This window comes from Dendrobates tinctorius, unplaced genomic scaffold (genome assembly GCF_039654945.1).
Source record: "Dendrobates tinctorius isolate UK_male_01 unplaced genomic scaffold, ASM3965494v1 ptg000107l, whole genome shotgun sequence".
NCBI lineage: Eukaryota > Metazoa > Chordata > Amphibia > Anura > Dendrobatidae > Dendrobates > Dendrobates tinctorius.
In genome coordinates this window covers 15113259-15127168 of record NW_027361775.1, presented here as the reverse complement: position 1 = coordinate 15127168, position 13910 = coordinate 15113259, and the positions used below count along the sequence as shown (strand labels likewise).

At 38.3% G+C, this 13910-nt stretch overlaps 1 protein-coding gene across 1 annotated transcript in view; it reads left to right on the top strand.

Moving 5' to 3' along the window:
* Positions 1 to 5802, top strand: part of MYOM2 (myomesin 2) — a 251758-nt gene extending 245956 nt beyond the window's left edge. Inside the window, exon 37 of the mRNA XM_073589183.1 lies at positions 4409 to 5802. Coding sequence (XP_073445284.1) covers positions 4409 to 4783 — 375 coding nt within the window. The 3' untranslated portion in view covers positions 4784 to 5802. The remainder of the gene's footprint in view (positions 1 to 4408) is intronic.
* The last annotated feature ends 8108 nt before the right edge of the window (positions 5803 to 13910 follow it).

The window sequence follows — 13910 nt, the reverse complement described above, 5'->3', positions numbered from 1 at the left end:
TCAAGTGCTGAAATAATCTTTACTGCCTCTAAAATTTTGCTTGGCAGGAAAATGTAACAAGGGAAGAAGCCTGTGTTATTTGAAGTATTCTGAGTCTTGCTTTTAAATTATTTTGTACAATATATTGCCTTAAGGGGATTCGTGTGAGCATACATAAAAGCTTTAAAGATATCAGCCGAGGCTTATTATACAATGTTAAAGAACATAGGACCTTTTGGTATTAACAAAGACTGAGCTAGATGGAAATGACATTAAATCAAAAAATATGTAAGATACAAACAAAAAATATGCTAAAGTACAGAATTCTCAGCCACCAACATACTTTTTATTGCACGATTCTGTGCAAATAATTGTATTTTACACTTTGGTTTGACTTTGCATTTAAAATAAAGTTAAGAAAACAGGGATTATCTTATGCTTAAAATGCATTATAAGGAAATGTAATGCCAAATATTGCAACAATAACAAAATACTTTTTAATTAATATAGGCAGGCAATTATAAAAAAAATATAAAACATCCTTATAAAATAAACAAACCCCAGATCTTTCTGTTGTTAACTATTTGCTAAGTGGTTTGTTGTCTCAAAAGTCTTAAATCTCAGGAGAAGCAGAAAGGAAAAATGTTTGGAAACGTTTTTGTAATAGTTTCAGTTTTGATTCATTCCTATTTTTTAAATAAATATAGTAGAAACAAGGACTTTAGATATAGTTGGAAATGGAACCTTAAAATGAGTTTGTTAGCAAGATTTTGCTAAGTAAACTGCCGACATTGTCAGGTTGGCAGTGATAAACTGATTAAAATGATAACTGGGGTGAAGAAATCCATCTTGGGGTTCTTGTGTAATCAGTGTTAGAAGTTTTCAGCTAATGATATGCCCGTGATTCGGGGCGGGACTGTAGGCAGGGACTTATCTTCCTGCTCTAGGCCAGAGAAACCAAGGAGAGAACTGCCTACAGGCCTGCCCCAAAGCACAAACTTGTTCATTATCATAGAGACAGACTGTTTATGCTTTGGGGTGGACCTTTGGGCAGGTCTTTCCTTGGTTTCTCTGGCTTAGAATAGTAAGATAAGACTCTGCCTACAGTCCTGCCTTGGAGCATAGGCATATCACTAGGTGAAAACTTTAACACTCATTATACAAGAACAATAAGATGGATTTCTTCACACCAGATATCATTTTCATCAGTTTAACACTGCCAACCTGACATTGTCTGTAGTTTTTCTTAGCAAAATGTTTTTGACAGGTTTGCGTTAAATGAGTATCGAAGTAAGTAGAGGTTATTATCTATTCACAGGACTAAAGAGCAGAAAATGGAGTAGACACTAAATGGGTCCAAGTTAAAAAATATGGAGTTTTATTTTAGAGGGATTAAAACTTAGAGCTATTGTGTGTTTAATTTTTGCTCTTCTACGTATTCATAGGACTTTTTAAGCTACTAGGAGGGATAGCACCTTTGGCTGAAGAATTTGCATCTATTTTTTGTTTACTATTAACAGGTCAGGAGAACAAATTTGTTGTGGAGGAGCATCTAAGGCCACCACCAAAAACAAGCACATCAGTGGAATGTGACAGGCTAGCATAGCATGCAAACTGTCTTTTTTATTTTCTATGGAACTGAGGGAGATAGCTAAGTGCGATTTTTGATTGTTTCCAGCACTCTCATAGAGAATGAATTCTGTGGCAGTGTTTGTGCATAACTATTTTGGGAATTTGAGGACTTACCTGTCAGACCTCTACCAATATAGAAGTTATCACTTATGCTACCCATCAGAAGTAACGAAATATAGAAAAAACTAAGTATTTTTATGTGTTTCACAAATAGCTTATGTTATACATTAACATATATTCCTTTAGAAATTTCTAAGTTGAGTTTTTATGAATGGTGTATCAGAATAAATAGTTTCTGACCACTTTGTATAGTGCTACCATTACACTGTTGATGACAATGAATTTCTTAGAGGAAACAGTATTTTTTGGCTCATGAATATGGACAATTTATGATTAACTCCTTAGCTATCAATGATTTGTATAGCAGTGGTCCCCAACCTTTTTTGCACCAGAGACCGGCTTCAAGCAAGACCATTCTTCCATGGCCCGGCAGGGCGGGGATGGAGGTGGGGCAGGGGGTGGGGCTCTGGTCATATGGGGGCAGGGCTATGGATGGAGTTGTAGTATGTATAGCAAGATGGTCCCACACATATAATCCCCCCATGTATAGTATGATATCCCACACATATAATCCCCCCATGTATAGTATGATGGCCCAACAAAGTACTGATATATATATCTATATATATATATATATATATATATATACATACAGTATATACTCGAGTATAAAGCGACCAGAGTATAAGCTGAGGCACCTAATTTTGCCACGGAAAACTGGGTAAGCTTATTGACTCGAGTATAAGCCGGATATGCATTGTCCCCTCATTCCTATCCCAGTATGTGTGGTTCCCCCGTCCTGTCTAGCTCTGTGTGGCTCCCACCCTTGTATGCATGGCATCCATATTCATGACCTTAATGAGCAGTACTACAAGACAGCTCAGCACAGGATGAAGCTGCCACGCCGGGACAGGGATGCAGGGATGGAAGGTGAGTATCGATGACTTCTGGAAGCCGGCAGCTGCAGCTGTCACTACAGTGCTACAGCTGCCAGCTCCCCATGTGTCCAGCATTTGGCCTGGCTCCGCGGACTGGCAACAGAAGTGCAACGGCCCGGTCCTGGGCCACGGACCGGTGGTTGGGGACCCCTGGTGTATAGCACTTCATGAACTGGTGTCAGTTCATCACACCTCTAGATAAATTCCTTGTGGGGTGTAGTTTCAAAAATGGTGTCATTTGTGGTGGTTTCCACTGTTTAGGAACATCAAGTGCTCTGCAAATGTGTCTGCTATCTATTCTGGCTAATTTTTCACTTCAAAAGTTTAATGGTGCTCCTTCCCTTCTGAGCGTTGCCGTGCGCCCAAACAATAGTTTTCCATCACATATGGAGTATTGGCATACTCAGGAGAAATTGCACAACAAATTGTACAATAAAATTGTCACTGCTCTTTGTGAAAATGAAAAATTTGAGGCTAAAGCAACATTTTTGCGGGGAAAAGGAAAAATTTAATTTTTTGCTTCCACAATGTTATAATCCCTGTGAAGCAGCTAAAGTGTTAATATACTTTTTGAAAGCGGTCTGGAGCAAATTGAGGGGTGATCTTTTTAAAATGGTGTCATTTTGGGGTATTCTCTTTCATATAGGCCCCTCAAAGTTACTTCGTATGTACTGTGGTCCCTAAAAAATAGGTTTGGTAAATTATTTTGGAAAAAATAGCTCATAAAATTTTAACCCTTCTAACTCTGTAAGAAAAAAAATCTATTTAAAAATGATGCTGATGTAAAGTAGACATACTGTATGGGAAATGTTATTTTTTAACTACTTTATGTGGTATAACTATCTGATTTTAGGGCATAAAAAATTGAAGTTTGAAAATTGCAAAATGTTCTAATTTTTTTGTCAAATTTTCAGTACTTTCATAAATAAGGGTAAATCTTATCAACCAAAATTTACCACTAACACAAGATACAATATGTCAAGAAAAATCAATCTCAGAATCACTTTAATAGGTTGAAGCGTTCCAGAGTTATTACTAAAGTGACGCATGTCAGATTTTAATAATTGGAATAATAATTACGGCACTCCTGTGGATGGTGCACAAGTTAGATCCTGTCCCATTTAAATCTTATTAAAAACTTGGCACTCAGGTAAATGTTTTAAGAGAATTTTATTTTGCAGGCTATCCAAAAATAAAAAGATATTTCAGCCAGACAGATTGCAGAGTGCTGCAGCACATGCTGCTTCTACAGAGAGTTATTGCCTGTATCCTTGAGCACACCGCAATCTGTCTGACAGATGAAGGTCATTATATTACCGAAAACATCTTTGTTTTTGGATTGCGTACACAATAAAATCATCTTATTAGACCATTTACCTTAGTGCCATGTTTTCTAGAAGATTTTAAAAATGAGGCTCGGTCATTAACTTACAAAGTGGCTCGGTCCTTAAGGGGTTAATATGGCCAGCTCTTAGTTTAATATTAGGTTTATCAATATGCCTGTTTGTTCCATGAACTTGGCACTGAAGCTCATAAAGTTAATTGCCACTGGATTAACTCTTCCATGTGGTGACTTAAAAACATTTACCAACTATGTCTGCAGTCCAAGATAATGACACCTTCGAGATAAGTAATATGCCACACTGATTGTTAAGTGCCATGTGAAATGGTAAAATGGAGAACTGTTGTCATATAGAATTTTCACTCTACATAATTGGTACTGTATCTGCTGAATCAGTATAAATAATATGCGAATGTGAAAAAACCTGACTAGATTTATGTTGTCATTGTGTTTTTAGACTTTAAGTCTGACTTGCACAGTTTTTGGAAACCCTGATCCTGAAGTTACATGGCTGAAGAATGACAGAGACCTAGAGAAAAGTGATCATTATTCTTATTCGCTAGAACAAGGAAAGTTTGCAAGTCTCACAATTAAGGATGTTTCTTCTGAGGACTCAGGAAAATATGGCATCAACGTTAAGAACAAGTATGGTGGTGAAACAGTCGATGTCACTGTAAGTGTGTACAAATTAGGTGAAGATGTACCTGAAGTAAAACCTGGCCAGCTTCCTAAACCTGCACCTTCACCTGCTCCTGCACCTGCACCTGCTAAAGCGCCTGCACCTGCACCACCCAAATCTGCTTCTAAAGTAGGGAAATCAGGAAGGAAGTAAAGTTGTAGCCATATAGAAAACAATAATGTGAGATATTTATGACAAAGTAGTGTAAAGTAAAAGAATTGTTGACCATGGAGATGTTTCGCACTAGAATGAGACATCTAGGATTGGTTTCATCTTTAGTTATCTCTACACTATTTTTCATAAATAAGACCCAATAATAAATTAAGAAAAAATTACCATGGTTAATACATGCTAGCCTTGCTTAATATGCAAACCAAACCTTTTAATGAGATTGTGTGAATAAGAAACATTGAAAGACCATGATAGTATGTGTTACAACAGCTTTGTGTTCGTTCATTTCATATATACTACTTCACTAAAGTATATCTGTACAATCTTGGACAAAGCAAATTTCCAATTACTTTCTCAAATCATTAGTTTAAGCGGATACCATTTCTAAAAAAGGTTTAGTTATTAAAAAAAAGTAATAGGTTATTAATATGTTTGGCTATTGTAACATTTGGATTTTAGAATACAGAATTTACTTTTCAATATCCAAATGGCTATAAATTTGATTTATGAACACATAACCTTTCTAGCCTGGACAGTACTTGCTGTCGAATAAACATAGTTGGCAGGAAATAAATCCTGACCCTCTGGAGGTAGTTTAAAAAGTTTTGTGCTTTACCAATATCAGCAATGCAGCTGGAGAAAAACAAGCATCAACTTAATTGCAATGCTGTCAGTGCGAAACTTTATAATCTCTTCCTTAGCCACCCAATGTGTATGTGGATTTAATTCACAGGTTTAATTCATTCTTATCTGGTCTTAGTTTAATATAAAGCTATGAAAAGCAGCACACGGCTTTCATGGATTTTAGGAGAAGCAAGCATAGCCCATAGCTAAGATTACCAGATGTGTTATTGTCATATCAATGAGTGCAAATATCAGATTATGTGTATTTATGCATCATTGGAAATGACACGTTTCCCTGTAATGCTGGTATCATTTCGCCGCATTGGAATAATCTAATGTTGTTTTCCCTGCTTTGTGCTAATAAACCTAAAAAGACACTGGTGCATTTGTCTGCATTCAATCACAGCGAATCTGTGTCCTTTTTATTACACAAGTCCACTACTAATGCACCAATACACGAACTAAATAACCCTATGTCTATGTGTGTTTACTTCATCTTGTTCTCACGAAAGGATGCAAAGGGACTGCAGTGGATTTCCAGCTGTAAGAACAAAAAAATTAAGACAACCAAAAAGTCCTACAGAGTTTGTGTTCCTGGGTCTATAATAAAAAAAAGCTATGTTGGTTTACAAAAATATTTGGGTTTAACGTATGTTTTAAGCACTTACAGGCTGTAAACACTGCTAAAGAAAATATCTGACAGTGCCAGTCTAGGACCTTCCTCCTTAATCAGTGCACTATAAAATGATAATTCTGTGAACTTTTTGGTACTGATGAGGTTTGGTAATCCTGGATAAAGAGTCGTGTTATGTGTTTTATCAATATATAAAGTGTTCTCAGTGAGAGAAACAAAATAGGAAACTTGTGGGTATGATACCTTTTAATGGCTAACAAATAATAGTAAATTATATTACAAAGCAAGCTTTCGAGACTGCTTACATCCCTTCATCAGGCTAATATAACAAAATATATGAAGAAACCTTATTTATATACAGTTTAAAGCACATGCTGGTGTGATACATGGACATTTCAATAGACAATACAATTTCAATAAACAAATACTGAGCCTGAAGAGAGAATCCTTAATTAGGTAAGATTACATTAGAGGTGTGAAAGTTCTGTGGGATCAAAGGGCTGTTTGGAGGAAATAGCTAAGATATGGTAATAGGCCATAAAACCTTCTGACAAATTGAGTCCTGTGTGAATAGAATCAAAGATTGTAATGAATTTGTACTCCCACACCCTCCTGTGTTTCTGTGATTTAAAATTGCCTTTTAAAATGACAACTTTCATATTGCTTATGTTGTGTCCTGGATCACAGAAATGTTTAGCCACAGGTAAATGTTTTTTTTTGTCTGTAATTGTATGACGATTTCTGTGATCCAGGACACAACATAAGCAATATGAAAGTTGTCATTTTAAAAGGCAGGGAGAGGTCTGCAATTTTTATCGTAGGTGCACGTCAACTGTGAGAGACAGAATCTAAAAAAAAACAGAAATAGTATGATTTTTACATAATTAATTTGCACTTTATTGCATGAAATAATTATTTAATATTATGAAAAGCCAGAACTTAATATTTGGTACAGAAACCTTTGTTTGCAATTACAGAGGTCAGACGTTTTCTAGGTGATCAAATACTTATTTCACTTAATAAAGTGCAATTTAATTATTTAGAAATCATACAATGTGATTTTCTGGCTTTTATTGTTAGATTCTGTCTCTCACAGTTGAAGTGTACCCATAATAAAAATTACAGACCTCTCCATTCTTTGTAGGTGGGAAAACTTGCAAAAATCGTCAGTGTATCAAATACTTATTCTCCCCCTGTATCTACTTGCACACAATGGGAAGTGGGATGAATATGACATGGCATGGCACATAAATTGACTGTCAAAGACATAAGAGGATATGAAATAGGAATCCAGGGAAAATCATGGCTTAGAATAAACCTCTTAGATAACACGTGTTCTGCAACACACCTAGAGGTGTAACATATGCTAATGCAAAATTGTCAAAATGATCCCGTTCATATTAGATTCAATTTTTAATATTGGTATCCGTAAGATCTGTAGGTCAGGAAAGGGCCTTTCGGCCCACTTACGACATCAAGGCTTTGGTGTATCTTCTACCTCTTCACCCCCTATAGCTATGCCTTCTAAAGGGCCTGTCACACTAAGCGATATGCAATATCGCTATAACGGCACTGGTTTTGTGATGCAGCAGCGATATTGCTAGCGATATTGCTATGTCTGATATACTTACCTCCGACCGGCTCCCCCGCTGGTTATCGCTGATCGCGCGAGAACGGCCTGGACTATTTCTCGTCGTCAGCTTTCTGCTGGGCTTCCTGTGGCGCCGACGAGCGACGCCTGAACACGGGCGGGAGGACGTCTTCATCGCCTCGTCTGACAGGTAAGTAATGACCCCGACCGCTGCTATGTCACTGGTGAGATCTTCCTGTGTGGCAGCACAGTAGCGACCACTTAGCGATGCACCAGCGATCCTGACCGGATCATATCGCTGGTCGGGATCGCTGGTGCATCGCTAAGTGTGACAGTACCTTAATAGACCACAAAAACATGATGTGTAATTGCTTATCCACAATCCCACTAGGATCATTAGGCACAAAATGTTGGTAGCCAGAATGGATTCAATGCCACCGGTAACAAAGTTATAGGTTTAAGTCTTAAATTTGGAATACGCCAAAGCATTTTAGGGAGATTACTACAGCAAAAAATTCTATAACACCATTTAGATCAACTTCATCAGTATTGCATATATTTTCTGATATCATGCCTCAATTAAATGTTGATGTCTTATACTACAAACAGAAAGAATTTTTCACAGGTTGTCTAAAATATTCTTTTGTCAGAGATTAATTAAATGTAAGTCCTCTGGAAACATTTAAAAGATTCAGCATGTATGTACATTTATCCCTTTATATGTATATATTTGTAAGTATTATTAACATTAAACCCTTTCCAACATTGGACTCTTATCTTTCCGGGCACATGACAGCTGATCTGTACACCTGACAAGTGTCCACAACAGCCGTGGGTGGAATCGCAATCCACCCGCGGCTGTTAACTAGTTTAATGCTGCTGTGAATCTTTGACAACGACATTTAACTCGTGCTTACCAGAAGCACGTCGCTAATCCCACCCATCGGTGACTCCGTCACGTGATTGTGGGTCACTGATGGGTCGGCATGACAACCAGAGGTCTGCAGCAGACCTCTATGGTTGTCATTGCCAGATTGCTATGAGCACCTCACTGTGGTCAGCGCTCATAGCAAGTGAGCATTTCTACTACAGACAGTCGATCTGATCATCGCCTGTGTGTAGCAGAGCAGATCAAAGTACTGCAGCTTCTTGTCTCCCATGGAGACTATTGAAGCATGCAAAGAGTAAAAAAAGTTTTTAACAATATTGAAAGAATATAAAAGTTCAAATCACCCCTTTTTGCCCCATACAAAAAAACAATAAAAAAACAAATACTGTATAAACATATTTGGCATCGCTAGGTTCAGAATCGCCAGATCTATCAATATAAAAAAAAAAAATTAACCCGATCCTAAATGGCATAACGAGAAAAAAATGTCAGAATTACATTTTTTGGTCGCTGCTACATTGCAATAAAATGCAATAACAGGCAATCAAAAGATCTTATAAAAAATAAGCCCTCACCTAACCCGAAATCACGAAAAATGGAGACGCTATAGGTCTTGGAAAAGGGTGCCATTGTTTTTTTTTCTCCTACCAATTTTTTTTCCACAACTTAGATAAAATGAGCCTAGACATGTTTGGCATCTATGAACTCGTAATGACCTGGAGAATCATAATGGCAGGTCAGTTTTAGCATTTAGTGAACATGATAAAAAACAAAACACAACTATGTAATTTTGTTCCCATTTTTCATTACCTGATATGTTAAAACCAATGATGTCATTCAAAAGTACAACTTTTCCCGCAAAAAAACAAGCCCTCACATGGCCATTTTGACCAAAAAATAAAAAATTTATGGCTCTGGGAAGAAGTGAAGCAAAAAGCCAAAATGCAAAAACGGAAATACCTCTGGTCATGAAGAGGTTAAAAATAATTTGTCATCTCAGCAGGTTTTTGCTAAGGAATCTGAGAGCTGCATCATGTAGGGACAGAAAGCCTGGTTCCAGGGATATTTCAGTTACTGGACTGCTTGGTGCAGTTTTGATAAATATTTTCTCTACTGTAGACATAATAAGGCCGGGGTCAGACTAGCGTATGGTATCTGATGCCAGAGCGTATCGGAGCGTATGGGTCAGCATATATCACACAGCACTCGGATGATATCCGAGTGATGTACGCTGTCTCACTCGCACCCATAGACTTATATGGGTGCAAGTTAGCCGAGGCTCGGCTGAGCGTCGGTGACAGTTGCAGCATTGCGATTTCACTCGCACGTTGAAAACGGCTGAGAAAAAAAATGCTGATGGGAGCTGCCCTATGGATGAATACTGGTCTGAGTGCTATGCGATGTTTTATCGCATAGCACTTTTCCGTATTCATCACTAGTGTGACCCCAGCCTAATGCAATGAATGCCAAACTCAGTATAACTCTGTTCACATCACTGATTGGAAGCTTCCTATGTATACTGCATTATCAACAAGCTGCCAATAATTGGTGAGGGCGGGGTTATGCAAATTAAATGAATTGTCAGGCTCACGTTACCTAGTCCTGCAGTAATAACCTCCTGTTGATAAAACACTAATTATATTGAAACTACAGCAAACTGCAGAGCAAGTGACACATCCCTAGAATAAGGCTCTCTACCTCTACATTATGCTGCTCTTAAATGAAATAGTAAAAACCTGCTGACAGATTCCCTTTTAATGATTACCCCAAATAAAGTAAAACTCTAACTGTAATATTTAGCACTTGCTTGAAGGATAAAAAGTTTTACATCCTGGTTCAATATTTGTGCAGAGGAAGGGTTTACAGAAGAAATGGATAATAAGACGAGGATGAAAGTAGCCTGTTTCTGTCATCTGCTCTAAGGATAATTCGCCCTCTGCCTCATGGATACTGTATGTCGATAGGATTTCATGGTAGCCTCTAAGTATTCCTAACTCCTGTCTCCGTAAGAGGGTGGCTTTTCTTGTGATGTTACCTTTTCCATCTCTCCATGAAGGAACGCATTGTTTGCTCTGCCTGGGACAGCTCACAAGGGTATTTTCATGTAACATGTCATCATCCACCATGGCATCTGACATCTGTATCTCTGTAATCTCCTGATGAACCATGCTATTGACGGGGAAACGCGTCGGGGTGCATCTGAATCACCTTAAGTTATGCTCCAAAAATTTTACAAGCCATTGTACAGCAATATGACACTGGTTTGAGTTCATTGTGTATATTATGGGACTTTAATCATGACTGCAGTTGCCATTGTGGGGTACATTTGTTCCCTTGACTGAGCATGAAATACTAAGTCTATCTTATGAGGTCATTTCTGTGGGCTTGTATCAATTAATAACCCTTTTATAATGGATGATAAGATGGAGCACTAATCATGGTCGATGATGTTTGATTTTTAAAGTATCTATATGCTTATCAGATACCCTTTGGGAAATTATCTTTAGTTCCAAGGCTCGAGTGCCAAAAAATCATTCTTCAGGGTGACAACCTCCACAGTCAGGTAGGGGCAATTTTAGGCCTCTTATAGGGTATCCGCTAGGCTAGTCTACTTTGTGTTTATCTTTGGTATATACCTTTTTCACTGCGTTGGTGTATTTTTAAAATTGAATTATTAAAGGTTTTTTTAAGGGAATATATGTGCACAATGCAACAATGGCATTTGCGCTGGTCCCCCACTTTCTTATGTTGCAGTCACAGTTGGGAGCACAGGGCTCTGACCCACTGTCTTACTGTCACCAACTGACCAGGAACGTGAGAAACTAGAGCCAAAAATATTCTTTATCATGCAATCGGATGTCCCTACACTACCCAACAAGTACACAATTCACCCAGTCTCCACACATCCACAAGACTCTCTTTAATCCCTACCTATTTGGGCTCATACAGTGAGACATGAATAAGCAACTTTTTCCATACTCACATACACTTCCACAACTCCACGTGTTTATACACATCAGTGACAAATAAATAAAACATGTGTCACTGTATTAATGTCCCATCAAAGATTTTATCCTCTTAATATATTGCAATCATCATATTATATCGCACTGTGTACCTTCAATTGCTCATTTTGCCTTTCTACCTAGTTAAGTATTATCTTTTCCATTAGGTCTATGACATCCCTTGATTAAAAACAAACTAGCAGAATCCTTCTAAGCTCTATTTAGAAAAAGGAAGTCTCTTTTCCCAGCATGAGTCATCATTTGAACTACAATTCTACATCACTGCAATGTCCCTGGTAGCTCAGCTCTACACCCTCTTCACTCCCCACCCAGCTGCTCCACTCCTCTCCACTGTCAGAGACTTTTGTTAATCGTGTCGGTTTTTAGTTACGTGATGTCATAGAAATAATGGAAAAGAGAAGAATTAACTGGGTAGAAGGGTGAAATGAGCAATCGTAAGCAGACAGTGCTAAATAACATGATGATTGCAATATATTAAGAGTATAAAAATTTTGATGGGAGTGCTTCTTTAACCCCTTCACGCTGCAGCCGAGTTTTGTTTTTTAATTTGCGTTTTTCCTCCCCTTCTTCCCAGACCCATAACTAATTTTTCTCTCCACATACACATATGAGGGCTTGTTTACCACACAGTGTACTCATAAACGGGAAAAAATTCCAAGTGCGGTGAAGTTGTGAAAAAAACATAATTCTGATATTATTTTTGGGAAGTGTTTTTCTGGTGTACATTTTGTGTTAAAAATAACCATGTAGTTTGATTCTCCTCATCCATACGATTACGGCGATACCAAACATGGCCAGTTTTTCGTTATTTTATGGATGAATAAAAATCTGAAGTTTGCAAAAAAAATTTGAGTTGTGTCGCAATTTCCGAGACCTGTAACATTTTGATTTTTTGCCCGATAGCGCTGAATGATAGCTTATTTTTTGAGGGGAAAGACAATAATGTTTTTATTGGTACTATTTTGGGATACATGTGACTTTATGATTGCTTGTTACAGCATTTTTTGTGGCATTGTGGCAACAAAAAAAATGTAATTTGGATGTTCTTTAATTTTTTTCTGTTTAATTCGGGTTAATTGTTTTTGATAGATCAGACTTTTCTGAACCCGGCAATACAGAATATGTGTATTTTTTTAGTTTTTTATGATATTTATTTTCACTAGGGGGAAAGGGTGTGATTTGAACATTTATTTATTTTTAATATTTTTTATAACTTTTTTTTTTTCACTTTTTACTGATTTTGTTAACCCCTTTAAGGGGCTTGAAGACGCGATGGTCCGGTCAATTGTATTATATGCTGAAGCATCACTGCATGTAGCATAAATCACAGTCTCCTTTCAAGCTCTGCCACAGGCAGGGTTTCAAATGATTTCCATAATGAAAGTCACGGGGGTCATCTTCTGACCCCTGACTGTCATGACAACCCATCGACGGACCGCAATCATGTCATGGGCATGCTGATGGGCAGAAATAAGGACACTTGCACTCGTCAGTGCAAATTAAATGCCACTGTCAGAGAGTGGAAGCAGCATTTAACAGGTTAACAATTGTGGGCAGAGCTACTCTCCACCCACGATTGTTAGCGACAGGTCTTGGCTGTAATACACAGCCATCGCAAGCTGGGTATGTGGTGGGCTTGTTGCGTGAGCCCGCTCTATACACCCGCTTCCTACTTGCGCCATTTACATTTGGCGCATGTCATAACAGGCTTAATGAACATATAATTTGGGCAGTTCACCCAACAATAGAACATCGTAGAATTACTGAAATGATGTCCCAAGGTGAAAGGGGCAGCAACTTGACAGTTTTAAAGGGCCAGTCTCTCCTTGTATAAGGGTGATCAATAACATTAACTTTTCAGTCTTTCTACAAGCAGAGTGTAACTTGGAAGTCATATGCTAAACCTTAGTATGGGCTGATGAATATATCAGCAGAACTGTGTTTTATGCAGAAGTGGTGCTTCAAAACTAATATATCTTTTACCAACTTGTGATTTACTCGGCTACAGGAGAGCAGGTATTCTGTTTCAGTATCATCTGTTTCTTTTAAACCAGGGGTCTCAAACTCGCGGCCCACGGGCCATATGCGGCACCTGAGGCAGGCATCTGCGGCCCGCGGTGCACCACATGCAAAGCTCTCAACCGTCCCGGATTTCACAAGACAGTCCCGATTTGGACCCCCCAACCCGCTCTCCGGCACACAATTTTACTTTCCTGCACTGCAGGGAGATAAGCCGCCACGCCCCCATGCACCCCATCCTCACCCTCCCAGAGACCCACTGCAGCCTCTCACAGCCAGCAATGATGTTGCTGTTCTCTTTTCTCTCTGCGCACAGGACCTGTGAT